This window comes from Sphaerodactylus townsendi, linkage group LG02 (assembly GCF_021028975.2).
Source record: "Sphaerodactylus townsendi isolate TG3544 linkage group LG02, MPM_Stown_v2.3, whole genome shotgun sequence".
NCBI classification, from domain to species: domain Eukaryota; kingdom Metazoa; phylum Chordata; class Lepidosauria; order Squamata; family Sphaerodactylidae; genus Sphaerodactylus; species Sphaerodactylus townsendi.
The window spans coordinates 73,614,229-73,639,228 of NC_059426.1; the positions used below are offsets into that span (position 1 = coordinate 73,614,229).

At 42.4% G+C, this 25,000-nt stretch overlaps 1 protein-coding gene across 1 annotated transcript in view; it reads left to right on the forward strand.

Moving 5' to 3' along the window:
- MYRF (myelin regulatory factor) overlaps positions 1-25,000 on the forward strand; it is a 121,896-nt gene that overhangs the window by 32,189 nt on the left and 64,707 nt on the right. The window contains exons 2-3 of the mRNA XM_048484557.1: positions 21,112-21,199; positions 23,130-23,504. Of these exons, the coding sequence (XP_048340514.1) occupies positions 21,112-21,199; positions 23,130-23,504 (463 nt within the window). The remainder of the gene's footprint in view (positions 1-21,111; positions 21,200-23,129; positions 23,505-25,000) is intronic.

Here is a 25,000-nt window from a genome sequence, read left to right on the forward strand (position 1 = left end):
CTAGAAGATTCAACATGCTGCTGAATTGCAGCATACCGAAAGTGTCTTGGTGTACTTTTTTCAGGCATTCATTAACACGATACAAGCAAATCTGTTTGAGGAGAGACAGATGATCCCAGTACAGTTTCAACAGTGATGCGATAACAGATACAGACATTTGTTGCAGTAAATTAGTATGAATATATTGGGCATTATCTTCTGGAAAGTTCTTCTAGGATCGGAACTCTGCTAGACAACTTATGTCTGTAGATTAGAAAGTTACAAGGAGCAGAAGGAGGTACAGATGCAAACTTTAGTCACTGGAAAGCTATGGTAGGCTGCAAGGTCAGTCCATTGTGTCAAGAGCCAGAGTGCAGGGGAGCAGAAATTGGGAGCAGAGAATCTGCCAATGTGAATGGCCAAGTCAGGCCAACAAGCCAACTGATAAGGCCAAAGAGTTTTGGTTCAGATTGCCTCCCCTACTTTCTCTCCCCTCCCCACCTGCACCACAAAAGAAAAAACTCCATGTGACAGACTGAGCCAGTTCAACTTTGCACTTTCCTGACTGCTTTTTCTGCCATTCTCCATGAGTCAGGCATCCCATACAGGCTGTTTATTTACCAGGTTCCCAGAGAGCATTCCTTGTACATTTTCATGAATCTACTAAAATATATTGTGATCAACTTTTCAGTGACAACAATTTGTTGACAGAAGCAGCAAACATTGCCCAGTTACCCCTGTGCGACTTTTCTCTTTTAGAGTTCAGATTATTGCCTTATGTAAAGCAAAAGGGTGTCCCTGGCTTGGGACTGGTAAGGCATGCATCAGATGAAGAAGGAATTTTTAGGGTTCCTCAGGACTCATCCCAGGTGTATGATGTAAACTGAGGACAGTCATTTTTAAATAAAGCTCTCAGCTTTCCCCGTCTCTTATAGGACAGAATGAAAGAGGCTGTGGTATTAACAGTGAAGGCCTAAAAATGAAATGAGATTATAAATGAGCTGATGTGTTTCTCTGGGCAGGCACCTTCACAATTGCCAAATGCTGATGTTTGTATGTGCTGTAATTTCCTCCATCTTAGTGCATGAATTGACAAGTAGACCATTGACTGCTGTGGCAGAGGGGGGGAGTACTGAGGAGCATACAAATGCTCTACTGTGTTACTGCTCACACCTTCCCCTCCTCCTCTGTCCCAATGTCCAGAAGACAATGGCTTCATCCAAGCCAATATTCACAGCTGGCCTGGACAGAAGAGAAGCTGGGGGCAGGGCAGAAAGGCAGGGACCAAAGGGAGAGGCCAGGAGGAAGATGTTGATATAAGAGGTGCCTAGAGAAGGTATTCAGAAAACGACTAAAGAAACTTATGCATGGTGTTTGTCTATTGTTAGCAGTACTTGTTTGAAACCTCCTGATGTGTGTTACTTCATAACCCTATTATGGGGTTACTTGTTATTCCAAGACTGATACATTGGAGAGGTCAGGCCATGTGCAGAGAAGCAGAATTTCACCTAATTCAACAATCATGTTAGGAATTATTGTTTGTTAGGCAACAGATGCAAGAAAGTCATTGTTATTTGCAAACGAATAGGAAACTTCCTGTTAAATCAGAGTGGGAACAACTGTACTCAAGTCCCCAAAAGTATAATGGAGAAGTCCCACACACAATGCTTCAGTTTTCAAGCTGTTTGAGACCACTCTGCTTTTCCCCTAAGATTTGCTTTCTAGAAACACTTTCACTTTATATTTCTTAATTGATACCCAGGCAAACCATAGTCAGATTGGGGGGGGGGGGGCGTCTCTGAGTGCCCTACCAGTCAAAATCTTGATAGCATAGACTGCCCAGGCTCATAGAGCATAGCAAAGATAAGATGGACGCCAATCTTAATTCAAGGGCTTTGGTATCAAGAGGGTCTGCCTGACTCATGGCATCACTCTTTCCTCCCCAAATTAAGTATGCCTATCTTCAGTCATTGCCTCTGCTGAGGGCACAACTACTTCAATCAAGTTCTCAATAGTCCAACCTTGAGATCATGCGCCTGGCTCCAGCTGCACGAGGAACTTGCAAATGCTCACACTCTAATTTCTTCAGCAAACTGGTGCCCTTTTCTCCCAACTGTTAACTTAATCTTAAACCTCCGGTCGACTCTTAAGGGTCATCAATGTCCCACTTTTATTTCACAGTCCAAACTCAGCAAGACTTGGAATTAAATCAGGATAACCCAGAACTCGTCAAGAGCTGGGTGTTTCCAGGTCTTCATTCGATCAAGCCATTTTCCACCACATTGTCTATGCCTGGGAATGGAACTTTGCTTTGTTCCAGGAAGATTTCCCCTCTTATAGCCAGCGGCTCAATTTTCTAATAACTAGACCCCCCTAAAATTGCACTTGGATGCCCTCCTTGTATCTGTGGGAAGCGCTGGCCACTTTTCTTGCTCTCCTGGGTCTTTATTACTTCTGGTGTGATAAATATCATCCTCCCAATATACTGATTTATCCCTCAGATTTAACCTTTTCCTAGAATCCTTAAAATTCTCTCTCTGTGTGTTTGCCAGATGGTGTGTTTTTATTGTTTTTAAATCCCTTAATAAAATTGTAACTCTTCTCCTTTCAGCCCTGGTGTTGAGGGGATTTCTTTGGGGAGTGACCTCTGTATAAATTGGTGGAGATTCCTTACCTGCCCTTTGCATAGCTGGTCTGTTTTCAGTCAATTCCCCCAACTAAAAGGGTACAGAATAATTTGGATAACATAATGGGAGAGCATCTTGCTGTGTATTAATATTTTATTAGATTAGGAAAAATCTCCATAAATCAGCCCAGGTGATAAGGATGGATCTCGCCACACATTCCATTAGGTTTGTCAGTAGGAACATGCCCAACAAAGAGTGGAAGCCAATTGTGGCACCCTGACATGCATATCTGTGGATGCCTGAATTTTAAAATATATGTTTGATGAAATAACGATTTGAACTTTTAAGTGCACACTTAAAATACCTTAGGTAGATACCTGAAAATGTAATGTGAAAATTGATTACATGTTGACAAATTTTGTGATAAATCTTGGAGTTTGGAGCTAGTGTTTTGTGACTGTTTGGACACTAGAGGTATAACTAGACATCATTATAGAAGAAATCAATAGATGACACCACTTTATATTTGTGATTTTGTAGACTTCATGTCTCTCTGCCTGGTGTCCTGTTTAAAAATGACAAATGCGGGAAATCCCTTTGAGGCCTTCTTGGGTTGTCAGGAGCACCAACCTGTAGTAAATATGTAATGAACCATACAGAATCTGCTTACCTCTTCTTTAATCTTAGAGTGTCTCATGGCCTTCCTCTCATGTTGAGTGTCATAGGATCTAATGTCAGACCACAATGCTTTGTTTTCAGGATTAAAATATGGAACTGCTAGGAGGTTCATCTAAAAGAAATTGGTGTGTGTGTGTGTGTGTGTGTGTGTGTGTGTGTGTGAGAGAGAGAGAGAGAGAGAGAGAGAGAGAGAGAGAGAATGGTGGGTTGGAGTTGTGTTTCTTTTTTTTTGGCATTCTGAAATAGCTGAAAACTGATTTCAAAAGACATTTTTTAGCTTTATGTGGCTCTAACTTTCATGTCATCTATGAAACTAGGGCCGTTTCCACCCGGCCACGATGGGGGTTGGGTCGTCGTACATGACGCCGACCCAACCCCCCTGGGACCGTTCGCACGAATGGTCCCAGAAACTACAGGGAAGACGGCGCCGCGGAGCGCCGGCACCCGGTTGCCCTACCATCTCTGCGGCCGTCCGGCGTGTCGCTGAGGCCTGGGGACACGTCCCCCCCTGCCCTGTGCGACCGCTCCGGCGTCGCAGGGCAGGGGGGTGTGTCCCCAGGCCTCAGCGATGCGCCGAATGGCCGCAAAGACAGTAGGGTGACCGGTCACAGGGGGGAGGGATGGTGCCTTCAAGCCACTGCCGTTCGCACGGCAGCGGATGGAAGCCGCCGTTTTCCGTAAACCTCGCCTCCCAAATGAGGAAAACAGCGGCTTCGCAGCAGCTGCGCCCCCCATGCAAACAGCTCCCTGGGAACAGCATTTTTACTTTGACTCTTTAAATGGAATGCATGGAGGAGCACTAAGCTCATTGTATTCCTACTTGATTTGGTATTGAGCTGAATATATGAGGATAGTAAGGGCATGAGGAGAATCCAAGGGAAGTAAAAAAACAAATTTGTGAATCTTGCAGAATTATTGCAAGTATTGATATATTGTGAAGTAGGGGATGGGGAGGATTAGAAATATAATGAATCATTATATGGCTTAGGTCAATTGAAACACACAAAAGCACAGCGTGTGTGTGAAAGAGAAGGGGGTAGTGGTGGTGGTGGGGTACATTCCTCCCCTAGCAATTTCCCAAGTCAGACGTAGGTCCCTACTGCATATGCAGAATAAAGTACTTTCAATCCAATTTACAATCATTTGCAAGTGGATTTTGCTATTTTAAAATCCAACTGCAAAGTGCAATGAAAATGGATTGAAAGTGCATAATTCTGCATGTGCAGAAGGAGCTGTAGAAAATCCTGAGTTTCGGAAGCAGTAATGTGATGTACCCACAGCTGTTGATTTGGGGTGGTTTTCTTATAGCACAGTGGACATAGTTGGTGCTCGGTTGTGTTGCTCCTCTGGATTGTGATTGATTGATGGTGGTTTTAGTGGGGATAATATACACTTGTGCCAATTAAGTGGTGGCTTCTTGATTAGCAAAACTGTTCTTATTCCTTTTGTGTTTAAATAGTTGGTGTCTGATCTGGACTGCAGGAGTTTTGCTCTGGGTGGTCTGCGAGGTATTTGAAGGGGGCTGGGAAAAGAGGCGCAGTGGGGATGGTGCTGCCCTCTCAGGTTACAGGACTTGCCTCTCCTCCTGAGAGTGGCTGGTTAATTTTACAGCCAGGTAATAAAGAGTATAATTAGTGAGGAATGTTGAGCTGCATAGCTGGGCTGGAACTGGGGCTGGGCTGAGGGTTTGGGGGCACTGCCCACAGTCATGGGGCTTGAATCTAGCAACGCGTCAAGCCGGTCAAGTTGCCTGTGAGTTCCCGTCAGAATAAAGCGCCTGTGCTGAAAGTGGGGTTGGGTTCTGCTTCTGTTCCTGAATTTCAATTTGCTTTCTCTGCTTTGAGAGAGCAGCATGGAGATACATTTGGAAGAAGAGGCTATAGCTTGCAGTAAAATCTGAAAGCGTGAGTATTTCCCCAGCATATGCACATGCAGGAATATAGGATTGCAACGTGGATTCCAGGTGCAAAACAAGAGGATGGAGGATAATGGCCTGTTTCCCCTGCTCTTCTCTGCACGGTGTTCTCTGCACAGTGTTTGGCTAGGAATCTCTTGTGTAGATTCTTCAAACTCATGGCTGAAGAATGAGCCAATCAGTAGACAAGAAAGTATAAACATGGCTGAAAGCCGAAGGGGGGAGAGGATCACAGTGAGTCCAAGGGAATGTGCCGATGCTGCAGCCCAGTGCACTGATTTCACAACCCATTGTGCATATTCATTGAAACCCACTGACAATCGCAAAAGACAATCTTTTGAATGACCAGCTCTCCTTTCTAGTTCTAGCTTTGGTGATGCCACTGGGACCAAAGGAATGCCTGGAAGTTCACATACTGGCTGAATAAGACATGCTAAATAGCATGCCCAAATGAATGGAGACCATTCCAAAGTCAAGAAACTTGCAATGCACAGCTCTGTGGGAATACATTACAGTGAGTAGAAAGCACTCTGCTCTGGTAGCTGGGAATAAGTTATGGTGCTCATTGTTATATTCTTGCCAGTAGCAACTCAAGGCACATAATTTCTAAGAAAACCATGAGTGTAGAGTTCTTGAACTATTATGATATTATGCCTCAGTACCAATTCCATGTGATACTCGTAAAGGCACAGGACTGTTTAACTGTAATACAAGCTGACAGTGCAATCCTAAGCAGAGTTATACCCTTCTAAGTGCACTGAATTCAGTAAGCTTAAAATGGTAAAGTCTGTTTAGGAGTGCACTGTAAGTCATTTGTCTTCCCATAAGTTGTGCTGTGTAGGTTGATTATGCCACTGTCAAATATTTAAACAGTGCTTAAATCTACCATCCCCCCCCCCCCAACGTATTTTTACTTAATGTCATGTGAAGATTGTCTTGTTACTTGAAACTTGCTTCAGGATGAGGTTTTTTAAGACTACATAAAGAGTTGTTCTGTTATCTAAAATCAAAGCATGTGTGCAAAATGGGAAGTAGTCATTTGAGGTAGTCATTCCAAATTTCCTACTTCTGATCGGCAAAAGATTAGGAAATGGAATCATGCACTGGGACACTGACTACAGTCTTAGTGCTCAATTTTGACAGATACTTGGGTATATGTGATTCAAATAATTTCCCACATCCTGTATCCTTTTAGCATATGTAATGAACTTTATAGTTATACATTTTAAAATACAGCCATGTAATTTTATTTTAGTGAAACTTAGAAGAGAACAGAATTTCTACCCACCCTAATCTTTCAAGCTGACCTATCCTGTGGAAGACCATATGCAGGCCAAACACCACGTATTCTTGTGTCTGGAGACTCTGCTTTCTCTGATCCCCACCCCCCATCCTGCTAAAATTCACCAGCCCATTAAAATGGCTGACCTTGTCATCTTCCCCAGGTTCTCACATCTGGTTCTCATTAAGGTATGGAAGGATGCAGCTCTGTCTGTCAGTTGCTCTGCTCTCCCCCACCTTGTGACCCAGGAAGGATTATGGGTGATTAGGAGATGGGCAGTGGAGCAACTGTACAAGGGAGGGAGGTATTTTTATAAATAGAAATGCCATAAACCTATCAGCCTATCACTCAATGTAAATTCTCTTTCTAATCTCAAAACCTTGTAAATACAAAGGCTTGCAGCACCAAGATGCCTTTAACTTTTTTTTAAAGCGCCTAAAACCAAAACAATCCTACTTCTACATAAAATGCCCCTCACCCTTTAACGCGGCAGAATATTCCAGGATTCTTAAGATGAGATTTGGGAACGAAGACACAAAATGAAATTGTAATGGTAGGAAGCTTTTGTGTTGCTGTTTTTTTTAAATTTCAGCAAGGGCTAACAAAATTTGCCCAACATTAAGTAAGCCTATGTTTGGTCACTTTGCCACACGAAAAAGCAAATAACCACTTCTGTTTTTATAGCATTTATGCAACCCTCAAATGAGTGGAAATCCAAAGCCACACAGTGTTCCTAAAGGTCAAAGCAAACATCATCCATTGTACCTCCAAGTCTCAGTCACCCTTAAATTGAAAGATGTGTCTTTAGGGATTCTTAAAGGGCTTCTGGGTCTCTTCTGTCCTAAGATCCTAGATACAGATATATGAAAACCAGGCAGTATCCTGAGTAGTGATAACAATTATGGAGTAAAAGGAGGGTTGGGAGGTAAGGGAATTATGTGTTATTTTTACTGACAAGAGGCCCCAGGAAATGGCGATAGGTGGTTTTCAGTGTATTTGAGGTTGGCAGATAAATTATAGAATTGTGAACACCCAAGAAAGTCAAAGTAGTACTGGAAACTTCTTTTGGACACTGGCCAAGTCTAGAGGTTTAGGTCTGGCAGAGAAAGCCAGTCCAAACAGTCAAATTCCTGACATTCTCACATGTACAAAAGACTTAACTCTCCCAGCTCTCTTTCCTTTTGTTTGATTGGTGCCTGAATTAATGTCCTTGTTTTCCTCTCCAAATCTTTACCTCCACCATTTCCCCCACACTCTCCTGCAATTTAGTAACGAAGTAATCTGAGGGTACTCTAGTGCAGTGGTTCTCAACCTTCCTAATGCTGCGACCCTTTAATACAGTTCCTCATGTTGTGGTGACCCCCAACCCTAACATTTATCCATTTTACAGATGAAGAACACTGATGCAGAGAGTCTTAGGCGACCCCTGAGAAAGGGTCGTCCGACCCTCAAAACCAGGCAGTATCCCAGCCGACAGGTTGAGAACCACTGCTCTAGTGGAAGGGGTGGAATATTGGATTTATATGAGTGGAACTCAGGTTCATGTCATCATTTGGGAATGAAGCTCAGTAGGTGGTCTTAGAGGCAAGTTGCAATATTTCATCATGACTTTCCTCAAAGGGTTGTTGTGTGTTGTGAGGCTAAAACACAGGCATAACAAATAATAAATAAATAAAAATAAGTATAAGAAACTAAAAGTGATTTGGGTTCAAGGAGTATGTGTGTGGAGAACGTTTGGGGAAAGGTTTCTGGTGATAAGAAGATGAGAAAGTAAAAGGTAGTTCTGAAAAGGTTTGTTTACACTTAAGGCAAAATGCGCCTGTGGTAAAAGGCTGTTGGAAATGACTGTAAAAGAGAGTGACTACACAGAGTTGTGGCAGTCCCTCATGCTAACACTCCTGGCTATTTTGATGAATCAAATACTGTGGCGCTGCACTGGCTGTCAGCTTGTATTCCTGGCTTCTAGGTTGAAAAGAAAATCTAACAGACAAACTTCTGCAGCTACTACCATTTTTCCGCAACAGTACACTACTGTTGAATACTTCCCAGGGAACTTTCTCTGTTCATGCGGAGCAGTAATGATGTTTTCAGCAACCTGATATAAGTCCCACAGAAACAGAGAACACAGTAGATACTCCCAGAATCCCATACAACTCTCAAGGGTTCTTCAGCAGACAAATCAACATGGGGTAAGGTTTCCCTAGGGTAGTTGTTTGAAGACCACTGGTGGAGTGAATCCAGAGTAACTCTCAGTTGACTCCAGTGGAATTGTTCAGAGATATTTTTTTTAAAAAAGGAGAGATAGCTAGTTTCAAGTCCAATAGAACCTTAGAGACTAAGAAGATTTCCGGGTATAAACTTTCAAGAGTCAAAAGCTTATATCCCCAAACTTTCCCTGGTTTCTATTAGGTTCTTCTGGATTAAAATATAATGCTTCAACTGCTGACCAGCATGGCTACCCTCTTTTTTAAAAAAACTATTTCCATGACTTCTGAGTTATTTAGTCCAGTTTCATCCTTGTGACTTATTTTATTTTGGAAAATAATTCATTGAAGTGTGCTAACGGGAATTAACATAGAGGTGCAGGAGAAGATCAATGTAACAACAAAAGCCCATGGAAAACAAAACGCAGCTACAACAGTAATTCAGAAGTGAAATGGCCTAGAAATGCTAAAATTTTGATGCCAATTCTGAAAAGGCCCTAGTGAGAGCGAGTATTCTGTGAAGATTAAGTCATCCCCTCCCCCAGCAACTCAAGGGTGAAGATGCTAACATGGGTGCAGCATGTAGTATCATAGCAAACTGTCTCTGTCCAACACCATCCTGTATAGTGGATGATATTTCACATTAGCTGTAGCTTTGAAACAGTCTTAAAAAGCAACCCTACATAAAGTTCATTATGGTAATCATTTTATGAAATTTCCAAAGTTTTGGTTGATGATGGTGAATTCCCTCAGAAGAGATGCTGTTTGAGTACCAAAACTAAAGCAGAAGAAAGCAGTACTGGTCACAGCTTCTACTTGGGACCCAAGAACATTGTGGACATTGCCGATCTTAGATGCGGGAACTCCACTAATGCTTTATTTGGTCTGAAAAATATTTACTAATTTTGTCTATTCCATTTTGGATGTTTTATACCAAGACTCTGGTGAAGTTAGGGAAGAAGGGCAGGGACTGAACACATTCTCTGTACAGGGCCTGTTTTCTTGGAGCTGCTCTCTTCCTAGTGGAATTTTGTGGGTGTTCTTTTCTTCTGGAGCTTCTTGCTCCCTCCTAATCTCTAGCTAGAAAGGGAAAGGGGCAAAGGGGCATTGTTTAATGTTGTTAGGAGCTCGTGACTCCAAAGAGAGGCATTAGCTTTTAATTAATCACCTAAGCTGGCTTTTGGTAATAGGCCTTACTGAATAGAAGGTTCAGGCAACGAGATGCTCTTAAGCGCTCGTGCTCAGCTGCAGACATTCCAGAGATTTTTTTTTCCTTTTGGAGAATAGATAGACATACAAAAAGGTTTGAGAAAAGCAAATGAATGGACTTGGAGAAGAAATCTCCAGCGTGACTGTGGTGGCTCATTTGGTATAACGCAAAATTGGGCCTGTTGTCTTATTCATCATAAAGGTCATGAGAGATGAGAGATGAAGCCTTGTAGCAGTACAGATCATGTTGCTCCTCTGGGATTGGCATGTTACTTGCCCTACTGTAGTTAGCTCAAGTGCCTCTAGCCTGGAGCTGAGAAAAACTCCTTCATTTATTTTAGCAATTAATGAGCAGTACCTTCCTCCCTTCACTAGGCAACAGATTTACAGGACATGGTATCCCTCCCCGCCTGCTTTTTTGGACTTGGTTACCTGTTCTGCTGTTAACTTCTAAGCTGTCCAGCTGATTGCTTGCTTATCTCACTTTTGCTTGGGACTTTGTTGAGTTTTCTTGAAGGTGATCTTCAAGATTTGTTGGCCAGGTCACAGATGACATGCCATCGTAGGCAGAATGGTTGTACTATGAAATTACCATGATGTCTCTGTGATGGTGGGGGTTCAAGAGATCCAACCTCCCGATACACAAAGGTAATTAATGTTCCCTAACTCTCCTAGTATCATCTTTTCTTCATTCCTGGTCAGCTTTTCTTTGTATCTATACAACCTTTTGTGGGGTTCTCTTCAGTTGTCCCCCTTTGTTCCTCTTTAAAATAAATGTTTAATTGAACCAGCTTAGGGAAGTGAGGTGATCCACATGTACCCCTTCACTCTGTCTCTGTTTTACCTCAGATAACCATGCAAAAAGCTCTTTTAATGTTTTAACAAATAGATGGTATAATTTTGTGAAAACATCTGGGGGTTAGGTTAGCAGGGAAAATGTCCAAGGAAAGAAGCAGTTTTTATTTTCATATATTAAGATGTTTTCGATGTTCCGCACAGAGGGTAATTAGCTTTTTGAAAAGATGTCAGTTTGTCATGCAGTTCTTAACGCTTTTAAAGTACGATAGACTTTCAAAATGTTTTACAAATTACCCATATATACTCATGTATAAGTCGACCCGCATATAAGTCGAGGCACCTAATTTTACCACAAAAAACTGGGAAAACGTATTGACTCGTGTATAAGTCGAGGGTGGGAAATGCAGCAGCTACTGGTAAATTTCAAAAATAAAAATAGATACCAATAAAATTACATTAATTGAGGCGTCAGTGGGTTAAATGTTTTTGAATATTTATTTCAAAGAAAAACAGTACACTAGCTCTGTAAGCCCTGGTTCTCCCTTTAAATCCACTCAGAAGGCGTGGGGGGGTGATTTAAAGGGAGAATCTGGGGAAAATTTGAGGGTGCCTGTCAGGAGACAAATGTTTATGTTAGCAGTACCAACATTTCAGAGTATCTTTAGGAGATCCTCCTGATGATACCAGCCAGGTTTGGTGAAGTTTGGTTCAGGGGGTCCAAAGTTATGGACCCTCAAAAGGGTAGCTCCATCTACTATTAGCTTCTATTGGAAACCATGGGGGATGGGAGCACCCACTTTGGGGATCCATAACTTTGGATCCCCTGTACCAAAGATCACCAAACCTGGCTGGTATTAGCAAGAGATTATCCTGATGATACCAGCCAGGTTTAGTGAACTTTGGTTCAAGGGGTCCAAAGTTATGGACCCTTAAAATGTAGCCCCATCTACTATTAGCTCTCATTGGAAACAATGGGGGATGGGGCACACCCTTTGGGGGTCCATAACTTTTGACCCCCTGAACCAAACTTCACCAAACCTGGCTGGTATCATCAGGAGTGTCACCTGAAATTTAGGTGCCACTAGCCTAAAAACTGTGCCCCCTGACTGCCGACAAAATAAAAATCCTAAAATATTTTTTAAAATATACCTTACTCACGTATAAGTCGAAGGGGGCTTTTTTAGCACAAAAAATGTGCTGAAAAATTCGACATATGCGAGTATATACGGTATATCCCAGATATGATCCAAAGGTTCATGAGGTACCTCTGGTGCCTATTAATGATATGAAATTAAATATTTCACAACTTGCTTTTCCCTTCAGGTTTCTCAAATCTTAGGACCACTTCACAGCATTTTAAGTATATTCTGCTGATGAACTAAAGATGGAAAATCCTCTTCCACACCCAGTGTGATTTCCCCTTCTGTCAAGAGAATGGTCCCACTCTGACCCAAATACTTTCAAAGTCAATTCCTTCAGTTCTACCCACTCTGTCCAGAAGATGAATTAGCTTTTCTCTAAGAACTGGGCTGGGAATTCTTCTCTCCCTAGAAATAAATTCCCTTCCTTGCTAGAGTACTGCCACTCTTTCTCAGTACTCTCTTCTCACCAAAACCACAGGTCTTTCACAGATACTAAACACTTCTACTCTCTCTGGATTTCAGAATTTATCTCTTTCAAATCTTGACTGAAGCTCTAACTCCTCCTAACACTCCACCCACTCACTCAGTGGTCTCTCTGGTATCAGTGGTATCACTCACTCTCAGGCTCTGTGAGGAAGTCATGCCTTACATTCTGCCTTTACTGCCTCTTCCTTCTCCTTAGATCTTCCACAGTTTCAGAAACAAAAAGTGTCCTATTTACCTCCAGGGACCCTGGACAGGGATAGCAAGCACTACCAGAGCTGTTGTTCACATAACAGCTAGAGCAGAACTGAGGCTATTTGTAGGAGTGAGTGCTTGCTGCAATACCGTGTTTCCCCGAAAATATGACAGTGTCTTATATTAATTTTTGCTCCCAAAGATGTGCTATATCTTATTTTCAGGGGATGTCTTATTTTTCCGCTCCACGGCTGCCTGCTCTGGTGTTCTGTTCGTTGGGCATGCTTCCAAATAAAAACTTTGCTACGTCTTACTTTTGGGGGATGCTTTATATTTAGCACGTCAGCAAAACCTCTACTGTGTCTTATTTTCCGGGGATGTCTTATTTTTGGGGAAACAGGGTAGCATTGGCCTGAAGTCTGCATGTACTCATAACTGGACTTGTCCAGCATCTTGAAATCCTTATGGTGGATCTAAGTCCCCATATACCTCATGATCAGCAGAGAGGCCTTGGGCACCTAGTCATACATTCTACTATCTGTGCTATGTTTCTTCCCAGGCTTTTTGTCTTCTGTACTCATGGGATCCTGGAAGCAACTGTGCCATGCTTGGCAACAGGCTACACTTCTTCATGGTTTCCTCAGCAATCCCAGGTTCTGGTGGTGGCTCCTGGGCTTCTGGTCTGGTAGCCCCAGCTGGCTGCAATTTTCCTAACAGACCCTGGGGAGTCAAAAGATCAGCCATCTCAGGGGCCATCAGGGTTTTGTCCTCCATAGGATCTGCTACCATAGCGTCCCCATCCTTTAATGATTAATTATTTGGCCCTATCTTGACAAAAAGCTTGAGGGAAGCAGGGTCCAACATCAGGATCATTTCCTTTGATCTATACAATTTCCTGGCAGCCGAAAGTGAAATACTTCAGAATATGTACAATAAACCCAAATCAAAATATTTTTTTTCTTTCTTAGTCCTCGATAAGATTTGTATCCTTATTGGCACACACATAATTTTTTTCTCAGATAAATCATTGATACCAAATAATGAGCTTTTGCATATCCCCCCAAAGTATTACAAACCAAATTTAACAAAATGATTCAGGCTTTCATACTTTCTGTTTTTAATAAATGGCAATTTTTTGTCCTTTCTTGTCTGGTGTGTATGTGTATTCTGACTTAGGTGATAGGCAGAAAAATGTGTTGTTGTTTCAAACTTTTATTATTCAGATCATACTGAAAAATGTTAGGCATTTCAGGGTAATGTAATGAATACTTTATACACAAATTAACATTTATTGTTTAAAATATCCCAATAGGCAAGACTGCACTCAGATGTCAGTCATGTTACTTCTATTTGTAGGGTACACTTCATTTCCCCTGAATCTTTTTCCCCACACTGTTTCCTCTGTACTTCTTTGTGGCAGCCCCTTTCCTTCCTTCCTTCCTTCCTTCCTTCCTTCCTTCCTTCCTTCCTTCCTTCCTTCCTTCCTTCCTTCCTTCCTTCCTTCCTTCCTTCCTTCCTTCCTCCCTCCCTCCCTCCCTCCCTCCCTCCCTCCCTCCCTCCCTCCCTTCCTTCCTTCCTTCCTTCCTTCCACAAACCACCAACATATCCCCACAATTTTATCCTCACAGAGAGAGAATGACTGGCGCAAGTTCACAGACCAAGCTTTCATGCTGGAACGTGTCTCTCAGATTCAAGAACAACATTTTAACCATTGCTTTATACTGGCTCTCAGCTTTCCATCCTTCCCTCCCCCTGACAGCATCTCTTAGGAAAAGTCAGTTTGGGTTGCAAAATTATGTGGCAGCAAGTCAATAGATGAGAAGCATGGTGGCTATTGCCAAGCCTGGCTAAGTGATGCATGTACTCCAATAGCCACTGTGGGACCTGGATGATTCATGCAAATTGCATGGTATGGAGTAATTCAGCCAAGACATGCAGTAGCTGCTGTTGCATAGTAGTGAGTTGCCATGTGGTCACTGCTTGGTCTGATGGTAATGTGTCATTCCTCCAGGAGAATGAGATCTGGGGGAGGACTTGGGGGCCAGAACAGCCCTGGAAAGAGCCTTAAGTCTCCCACCTACCTTTTGCTGACAGAAACCAAAGTTTGAAGGCTGGCAAATATTGTTGTGGTTGCCTACGAACCCCTTATAATAGGTACTTTCTAGTCTCCTGAGAGAGAGAGAGAGAGAGGGAGAGAGAGGGAGGGAGGGAGGGAGGGGGAGAGGGAGAGAGAGAGAGAGAGCCTCTCTCACACATAAGCTTCTGCTAACTGCCTGTGCTCTGAGGGAATGTTTTCCCCTACAGAATCTGCAACTGACCAAACAGCTCTGGATGAGCAATTTTTTAATTGTCAGAACAGAAATTTCAGTAATTTGGAGAAAATAATAAGAGTTCATATTTCTCTTTCAGTTTTCCCACATACATATTTTCTAAGAAGCTGTCCAAATAGTCTTTAGCTATTCTTCCAGGGCACTTGTTTCTTAGGCAGGGCAGTATCTCCAAAAGAAAATTAAAATAACTTTTCCTTTTGTCATGAACTAAATAAAGAAATGACACCAGAGGAGTGTAAAGTTGAAACAAGAAATTGAAAGATTTTATTTAGTGGAACAAGTTTAGAAGAGCTAAACTATAAAAGGATTAAGGAGAAAAAATATGTAAGTACAAAGGAAGCTGGTTCTAGAGAGACTACTATGTAAAAAGTTACTGTGACCCCTTTCACACAGCAAGTGTATAACAGGTTTCAGTTTTGATAAAGGAACCCGTTTTTCTGTTTTCCCATTCCCATCACTCCATGCAGACAGTGATTGGAGGCCACAGAAACTATTCGGGTTGCTTTTGCACCTTCATACAGAGATGCAACTTTAAAAAAAGTTTCCTGCCACACATGCTTAGCTACGTAGGCATGCAGCAATAAACCCCCACAGCCATACCAATGCATCTGTGTAGCTATGCAAATGCAAGCCCCAAAATAATATGAGGGAAAAGGTGCCTCCTTGAAACCGGCAAGCAATAGTGGGTGGCTTCTCCCTCACTGTGGAGAATGGGGTTGAACTTCACTGATCCAATGATTTAAAAATGGCAAAAAAAAAAGAAAAAGGAAACTCATGAAGTAATAAAAATTGAGAGGAGAGGGAGAATGCTGAGGGACTGGAAAATGCCCTCTTGCCCTCTGAGTAGGCCTGGGGAGGGCAGAAGCCAGCCTTCAGGGAGGCCGGCCCCGCACCTCTATTGGAGGCTGTGCCTGCCTCGCAGGCTCCCAGCCCACAAAAGTAAGTGGGGCTTGGGGGTGGGGGCACCTGTAGCAGGTGTTGCCCTGGGTGTCATTTCCCCCTGGTACGCCTCTTGCCTGTTGCAAAAGCCACTGAACTGGATCTGGCCACTGTGCTAACCAAAGTTTGAAGCCTTCTTCCAAGCTAAAAAGATCTTCTACCAGTATAAGGTTCACTTGAGTTGGAGGAATGGCTTCAAATTTTGATAGAGTGTCCATTTCAGCCTCACTGCTTAGAACTGGAGGACCATCCTGAGCAATAAACTTTGCAGCAAGCTGTATTCAGGCCAAAGCAAGGAGGGGCAGTCTAGTAAAATCCCTCCTCCTCCCCTAGTGTAAGCAAGGAATAACTTACAACATGTTGATTTCCCTCCTATGCTACAGAGGAATCCACAAGGCAAAATCATCTCTCTGAAAACTACAAAATGCCTTTTGATTAATTTATCTATAGAAAATTCTTTGAAAATTAAGTTTTCCTAGCATATTGGCTAAAGTACAAAAAATATTTAATGTATTGTTGAAGGCTTTCACAGCCGGAATCACTCAGGTGTTGTGTGGTTTCCGGGCTGTATGGCCGTGTTCTAGTAGCATTTTCTCCTGATGTTTCACCTGCATCTGTGGCTGGCATCTCCAGAGGATCTGATGGTAGTAAAAGCAAGGGGAGTATATATATTTGTGGAATGTCCAGGGTGGGAGAAAAAACCATGGATATTCCACAGGTGTATATATTCCATTTCCTTTACTACCATCAGATTCTCTGGAGATGCCAGCCACAGATGCAGGTGAAATGTCAGGAGAAAATGCTACTAGAACACGGCCATACAGCCCGGAAACCACACAACACCCCCAAAAATATTTACTTTATTTATATTCTGCCTTTTTCCTCATTAGGGACCCAAAGTGACTTACATAGTTCTCCTCTCCTTCATTATATCCTCACAAGAGTCCTGTGAGGTAGGTTAGGCTAAAAGTGGATGACTAGCCCAAGCTCTGCCAGCAACCAAGCTTCTATGGCAAATCCACATCCTCATCCAATACTCTGACCACTACACCATGCTGTCTGTTCCAATGGAGAGAGGTAATCTTCACTAGTACTGCAAGAATCTGTGCTGGGACATATACATATTTAGCAGTGTGCTGTAAATATGGAAGAATAAGTTACATTAAAGAAAAACTTGTGTGAAATGTTGCAGGGTCATATGATAAAACATGGGAAAGGAGCAGTGGGGGCATTCAAATAATTTAACAACCAGTTCCGGCGGTGGGATTCAAATAATTTAACAACTTTTTGTTTATAAACACCATTTTAACAACCGGTTCCGCCGAAGTGGTGTGAACCTGCTGAATCCCACCACTGGAAAGGAAGGTAATAAGCCCGTGGCTGAAATTTATGGCAAGTGCAAAATTGTGTATGCTGGCAAAAACAGCCCTCCCTCTTTAAAGGGCACTGATTCTTTAGAAGGGAGACATATAAACTTTCAATGGCAGGAGAATGGATTCAAATGTAAGCAATCAGGAGTTCTGATTCATTAAACAAGACAATGTATTGCCCGGAGCTTTATGCCTAGTTTATGCAAAGATTAACTTTTTTTTTTTAGTAACAATCACTAGGCAATGAACTGTGCAACTATAGTAAATGGTTTCATTCTGGTGTGGCAACCAAAGGGTAAGTATTGCCACCCGAGGAGGAGAGGAAGCGGTCTGAGGGTGCAGAAGGAGACACAGAAAACCCCATTGTGTGAGTAAAATTTGGCTACAGCCGTTTTATTGGTGTGCTAGCAAAAGGAAGCAGAGGCGCAGCATAGGGGACAGATCTGGCACTGGGCAGCATATCTGCTATTCCCCAGTGACCATTGGGCAGCACATCTGCTGTCCCCCAGTGATAACTTCCCCAGCCCAGTGCATGGGGGAAAACACCAACACGCAGAGCAGCAAGATAGTGGATGCCATCTGGGTGCTGGCCTCTGGATGAACTCCCCTTGCTACAAGGGGGCATGAGCAGTGGTAGGATTCAGCAGGTTTGCACCGCTTCGGCAGAACCGGTTGTTAAAATTTTGCTTGTAAACAATAAGTTGCTGAATTATTTGAATCCCACCGCCGGAACCGGTTGTTAAGTTATTTGAATCCCACCACTGGGCGTGAGCCACCCATAGCCCCTGCCTGGGCATGTGGTTCACAGGCTTGCTCCAACCCACAGGCCTCTTATGGAGGCCCCAACCAAATAGGTACTGCAATGGCAGGAGAATGGATTCAAATGTAAGCAATCAGGAGTTCTGATCCTTTCAACAAGAAAATGTATTGCCTGGAGTTTTATGCCTAGTCTATGCAAAGATTAACTTTGCATTAACTCCTCTTCCTTCCTGCAGGCTCCTTCTCCTCTGAACAGATCAGTCCCCATATGCAACTCACAAAGAGCGAAGTCATTTCGCTCCCGCCAAAGCTTCCTAAGTCAACCACCAATCACACAAAGCAGATCTAATGCTATGCAGCCAAAGGTCCATACCCCATTTCGACAAGTGAATGCTGTCATTCCAATACAGTGTCGGGAGGCGAAATAAAATGTCTAGGCAAGAGATGGCCTGGCCTACCCATATAAAGTCACGGCCCTGCCTCCTCCAGGCACATCACTTGTTCATGCCAGCTGTTGAGCAGCCCAGCCCCATGCTGGACTGGATGCTGGCACTGAGCCTGCCCTTCTCCCTGCCCCACCGCCGGGCAACAACAGTGGCCAAGGTAAATCTCAGCCGCTCTTTATAGTGAGGCTGCGTCTTTAACCTGACTTTCCCCATTTATGTAATGAAGGGGGGGAAAATCAATCCATTTTCCATTGTCTTTCCCATCCCACGATTTGACAAAATTCTTTGCTGGATTTATTTCTGCCAGTTTGCCTGAAAGGGTTTTTTAAAGGATAGTGTTTTTTAAAGGATAGTGTTATGATAGGTTGGAATGCTCCTAGCTCCATCTTTTTTTGAGGGTGGTTGACTAACCTTTACCCAGAATGCTAAGTGGGGAATGGGAAACTCTTTTGACTTTGTGTGTATGCTGATCTAGTTAGCAAGTGACATATCCTTTTAATTTAATATGACTGAGCCATCCAGGAAAAGGTTGTCTTTATTATTTGAACTCCTCCCCCTTTTCTTGATGCTTTTGGTGCTTTGGATTGACTGCATCAACCCTAGAGGTCTTTCAGGCTCTCAAGCAACCTTTGTATCAACAAACTAAATGCATTTTCTAGTCAAGAGGAGAAGAAGGATGAACTTTAAGTGGAAATGATAAGGAAAGTCCAGATATCCTGTGAACAGGAGGAGATGTGAAGTAGGTGTTGGATAGAGGAAAAGAGCTGATATCTTTCTAAAAACTCATTATAAGAAAAAAAATTGTGAAAAAAAGTCTATTCTGAAACCCAAGACCTAAGAGATGAAATGGTAGCATCCAACCCTTTTATGATAGAACTTTAAGCCTTTTCTTAAGTCAGTTATGTGCATCACTACTCGAAAGCAATCCATATTCAGGGTCCCAGACTGTGTCAACAAATCCTTTCTTGTAGTCAATGCAATGAATTTTGCTAAAGCTAGGAAGATAATACGGCTATCCAACCTTCCACAGACTTTGCAAAACAGGACTACCACTTTCTCCTTCTTGTACAACCTCTGACAAGCAGGGAAATATCAGGTTCCACTGATCTCCCTTTCCTGCCATAAAGCCCCTTTGTACCCCCTTTGTATCCCATGCTCTTCCTGAATGTCTGCTGACACCCACGAACAACAAGGGGGGCAGCGAGCTATGTGATGAACAGGTCAAAGTCCTGTTCCTTCCTGAAAACTATCAATCTCATTTAAATCTGGTCTGAATGTTCACTAACCTGGTGACAGACAACCAAGGTCCATGGAATCTGGACAGAGTAAATTGGAACAGGGGCGGGGAGAGCTGTTTTCCCTTCAGACAGAATTTAGTCACCAAAAAGGCAGGTTAGGGAATCATTTGCCTCAGAAGACAGTAGGCAAGCAGGATAATAAATTGTGTGGTGACCAGGAGAAAGAGACACTTAATGACTGTCATTTGTTAGCTTTCCATGATGGAAACAGACACATTTTGGTCAGATATTTAAAGTGTACTTGTAGTCCTAATCTGGGACTCAGTAATCTCAGGTCCAGCTATTCATGAATTTCTCTCTAACTGCAGCTTTGATCACTGTTCTCAAAATACAGTGTTCTGTTAGGCACTGTTTCCTATAGCCATGGAAAAAGCAGTAAACTCATCAGTGATACCCCTCAGACACTCTGAGGCCCCTTCCGCACATGCAGAATAATGCACTTTCAATCTATTTTCAATGCACTTTGCAGCTGTGCAGAATAGCAAAATCCACTTGCAAACAATTGTGAAATTGGACTGAAAATGTATTATTCTGCATGTGCGGGTCTGAGACTTGCAGTCCAGTACAACCATATCTCTGATCATTTGATGTTACATATTAATCTGAGATGGGCTGGAATAGTCCAAACCAAACCAAAAAAGAAAGGATAGAAAAGAAATAAAATAAAATCCATCTCATGTACCCTAGAGTCAACTTTATTATTTAATAGGAGGGGAAAATTGCATTCCCTCTGCTTCAAATGGAAATGCTGTTCTGTCAGAGAAACCACATGTTTCAGTATCTGGACCAGGACAGTATCCTTAGTAATGGCAGTTAAATCGTCCTAATGGTTTGTAAATCTTTCCAGGAGTCAGCTAGTGGCAATTCAGAATGGCAAGAGTCACAGCATGCCATTGCTAGTCCTGTTTTTATTTGAATCTTGCTAGGCATATTTTTGGGATTTCATAGTAGATTTATTTAAGTGGTTCATACTGTATGTTTGATACTCTGCATATGTTATCATTACTGTTGCAATAGGAGCTGATATGAGTTCAAACACATAAGGACAATTCTTAAAGTATTATTTTAATACAGTGATCATGGATGTTATGCCTGTTCTGGATCGCTATTCCTGTTATTAGACTCAAATCCCTTAGCCACTGCTGAGCCATTGTTAGTCAATGTATTCCTCATCCAGTTTCCCTGGTCCCTACCCTTCTAGTGTCCATCCCCTGGCCTCCAGCTGATGGTTCCAGAACAATATTTCATTCTTCAGATCTGAATCTCATTTCCCCTTCAGCTATTCAGTAGCAAAGCCAATTCAGTGACTTGGCTGAAACAAAAAAAAAGTTTGTTATGGGGAATTTCCATCATCAGAGCTCCATCTGGGCCTGATGGAGCAGCAGCATCTTGTTTGAACATTCTTTTCTTGCTTTTCCCCCTAATTTTTTTCCTTGTACACCCTATTTTTATTTCAGGTCATGATATTAATGGTGCTCTTGAACCATCAAACATTGACACCAGCATCCTGGAAGAATACATTGGCAAGGAGGATTCACCAGATATGTAAGTAGCTTCATTTCTATGTACTTTTAATAATCATCAGAGGTGGCATGGTGTTGCCTGCTGCTTTTAGGATGCCTGAGGGGTTCTTTTATGGTGACATGATTGAGTACTTCTGTAGAACATACTTCCTTCATCCTTTTCTGCAGAATTCTACTCAGTTTTGTGACCCTATCACATCCACTTTTCTGAAGTCTTTATTTACATCCTTCCTTATTTGGTAGCAGGTCCACTGAAGAAGGTTTTGACTTTGTGGGTCTGCACTCAGTCTCCTGGCTGTTCATCACCCAAAGTGATGTCTTGTCTAATGGAATGATATCACTAGACTGAACTTGATGAAAAACAAGAATAAGAAGAAAAGGAATGGGTGACTTCCTAAGTTGGAGGCATCAAAGAACATTGCCACCATGTGGGGAAGATCATCCACTGCCTTGCCCTCCTTCTCTTTCTCGCTGCCACCACCCCAGGCAAAACTCAGCCCCTCTCTTGTGAGCTGAGGCTAATGACACAGGGGATTATTACTTTAGTATAGCAAGTAGACTGTGCAGGTGGATAAGGAAATGTGCAGACTCTCTTAATTAATCAACTTTCTACAAAATAGAAACTCAGGGTGTTGCAAGATGGATGTAAATGCACTAAGCAAGATAAACAAAATAAAAGTTACTAACTAGGTACTTGAAATTCATACTATATCTGTTCTTTGTTAGCTTTGTCCCCCTCCCCCATCCCTGTGCATCTACAAACATCTTTACCATCATTCCCCTCTGTCATCCTTCTTTGCTCATGAGTCAGTCCCGGAAGGATCAACTAACAGCTCCACCAATGAACCCCCAAACAAAAGAACTACTCTCCTTTTCAGACCCCTCCATTCATGGACCCGCAGGGCCTTAGCCAATCTGGTTCCAGATCCTGGAGCTCAAGCATGGACCTTCCAATCAAAAGGTGTTCACACATCAGAGGGCTAGCATGTTTTCTCTGTCATTTGCAGGAATGCTCTCTATCTGCAAAAGAGCACCTTTCCCACATTCTCCCATTCTCAGAGATTCCAGTGTGCCCTTCTATTACCATATCTGTCACAGCATCTCTTGCCCACCCTCCATCTCTCATCCACAACAGATACATATTGCCATGCAAGAGAGAATCCCTAAAGAGTTTTCATATCAGGACTACAGTGTGCTGGTTGTGAAACTCATCTTTTCTACATTTGGCAGAACTTAAGAATGCAGGACATCTTAGAGCCAGTTGACTACATCTTGTGAACCAGGGATAAGTTGGATGAGTCTTTGGAGTGAGGTTCCCAGAATATCCAACACTTGCAAAGTATTTTTCTTTGCTCTCAAGATGACATGAATACCACAGCAGTTTCTGTGCTGATGTTTTGAAAGTATTGCTGACATACAATCCCCTCCATCTTTCAAGCTCTTTGTTGCAGTGATGACTTTTATTCAATTAATTATAACTCAAATATATTAGTTGCAGACTTCTCTCTTTCATTTGAGTCTAGATGGAAACCATCCCTTTTTTCTGATCCTTTTAGTGGATGTAGAGATCCCTGTGGCACAGAGTGGTAAACTGCAGTGAAAGCTCTGCTCGCGACCTGAGTTTGATCCTGACAGAAGTTGGTTTCAGTTAGCCACATCAAAGTTGGCTCAGGCTTCTAGCCATCCACCCAGCTTTAAAGGGATGTAGTGTATATGGTTGGGAAGCCAATGTCAAACCACCCTGTGAACACTGCAATGTGACATCACCCCATGGGTCAGTAATGACCCAGTGCTTGCACAGGGGACTACTGTTACCTTTTTTCAGTAGAATATTGTTGTGCCATGTAGGTCAGGAGCATTTATTGATATAGACTGCATGGTGCATTAAATATGTAGATGAAAAAATGCAATATATAATATATTATTCAGGAAGTTCAACTTCTACCCCACAGCTCTGACTTGGACTCCCTTCCTGAAATCCCTTCCTCAGCTGGCTACCCTCATGTCCAGGCTTCCAACTCTGCCATTGCATCTGTCTCCAGTGCTAGCCATGTGACCAACGTTGTGTCCAGTGGTGTCCTCCATCATGGCCCCCCAAGTACCCAACTCCCGATCCGGCATGGCCTCCATCATGGCACTTCAAGCAGCCAAGTTCCAATCCGACATGGTCCACCTTTTTCCAACCCTTGTGGACCCAGCTACGGTGCTCACCTCAACTGCAATAACAACAATGGCATGGTGGTACCCAAGGGATACCTTGGAGGTCCCTGCCTGACTAGTATTGGCCCTCCAATCAAATCAGAGCTCAAAGCCTCCTATGCACCCGGGTAAGTGATACTGAACAGACAAAAAGGTGAGGTGCAAGGGAGGTACAATACCAAAACCAGAAGGGCTGTATCTTAACAGTTCTCCAAAATCTCATGATGTTATGCCTGTTATAGAGTCCAGATTGAAGAAGGCTACTGTTGTGGACTTCTGAAGGAGAGATGGAAACCCCTAAGAACAAGAGAAAATAACTTCTAAAAGAGCCCAAGGCTGATATAATGTGATCTGAAGTGTCCGAGCATGAATTCTAACTTTTAAGGAACATTTATCCATCTTTAACATCTCCAAATATGTACAGATAATTTCATAGATAGGCATCTGATAATATTTAGAGTTCATGGGGTTGGTTTGAGATTGTTCAGAAGGTATAGGTTGGTCAAGGGCATCATTACTTGGCCTGAATTTCGCCCATTGTGGATATTTAACTTGTTAATGCTACATGTCTCTGCAGCTTGCAGATGAAAATAGCGAAGGAGGGAGGATACAGTGCATGAGTTGCAGAAGATTCCAATAAACAATTGAATGAGATATAAACTTAGAAATACTGTCCATTTCTCCCTGTAGGATGAAGAAGTCCATTTAAGAAAACCTGATAGGCAAATAGCCAATATCTGCTGTCAGTTGACTCATAGAAGTAAAACAGAGTACTAAACATTTTGAAAAAATGAAGAATATGGATTTTTTAATTGTAAACAATAAGGTTTGACTGTATCCCTTTAGACAAAAATAAAACCATTATGGGAAGAGTTAGTTTAGGGAATGAATATAATTCCTCATTTCACAAAGGTAAATTGTGATTGAATATGAGAAAAAGAATAATTCATAGCGGAATGAAGCAGCCAAGGCAATGTTTTACAGTGGTTTACATCCGCATTCAACGATTAAACTGATTAGTTGAGTGTGGGCCAGTCTATCTTTTAGCTCAACCTAACTTATAAGGCTGTTGTGAGCATAGAATGGATGAGTTTGTATATGCCATCAGAGTAAGGAAGGAATAAAAATGTGAGAGGGGGAGATAAATAGATGGCTGTTTAGTAGGAACTTATGAAAATGCTAGTTGCCAGGGCAACCAGGAAAGGATCTATTATGGTAGGCAAGAAATAGATATTGTGGCAAAATCTGAGGAATTTGCCGCTGAGGTGGAGATTGTAAGGTAGAAATCAATAATGCACAGCATTCAAGCCTTCTAACATATACATGCACAGACTGTTTTCCTGTTGTCAGTAAGTCTCCCGCCATTGACTGGACCATTGCAATATCAAAGTTTTTTGTGAACATTCCAACCTACTCAGGAGAAGGGAGCAGAAGGTCAATTGAGAAGGGATGACAACCTTATTGAAGGAGAAAAGACAGAAAGGGCTGTTGATTGTTAGTGGGAAAATAAGCTTGAGAGGAAGATGGGTGAGAATTTCACATGCTTACTTGAAGTAAGTTTCTATCTATTTGGGGTATGTCTTAGACTGAGGCATCTTTTGCACAGTGCACCTGGACACCTCAT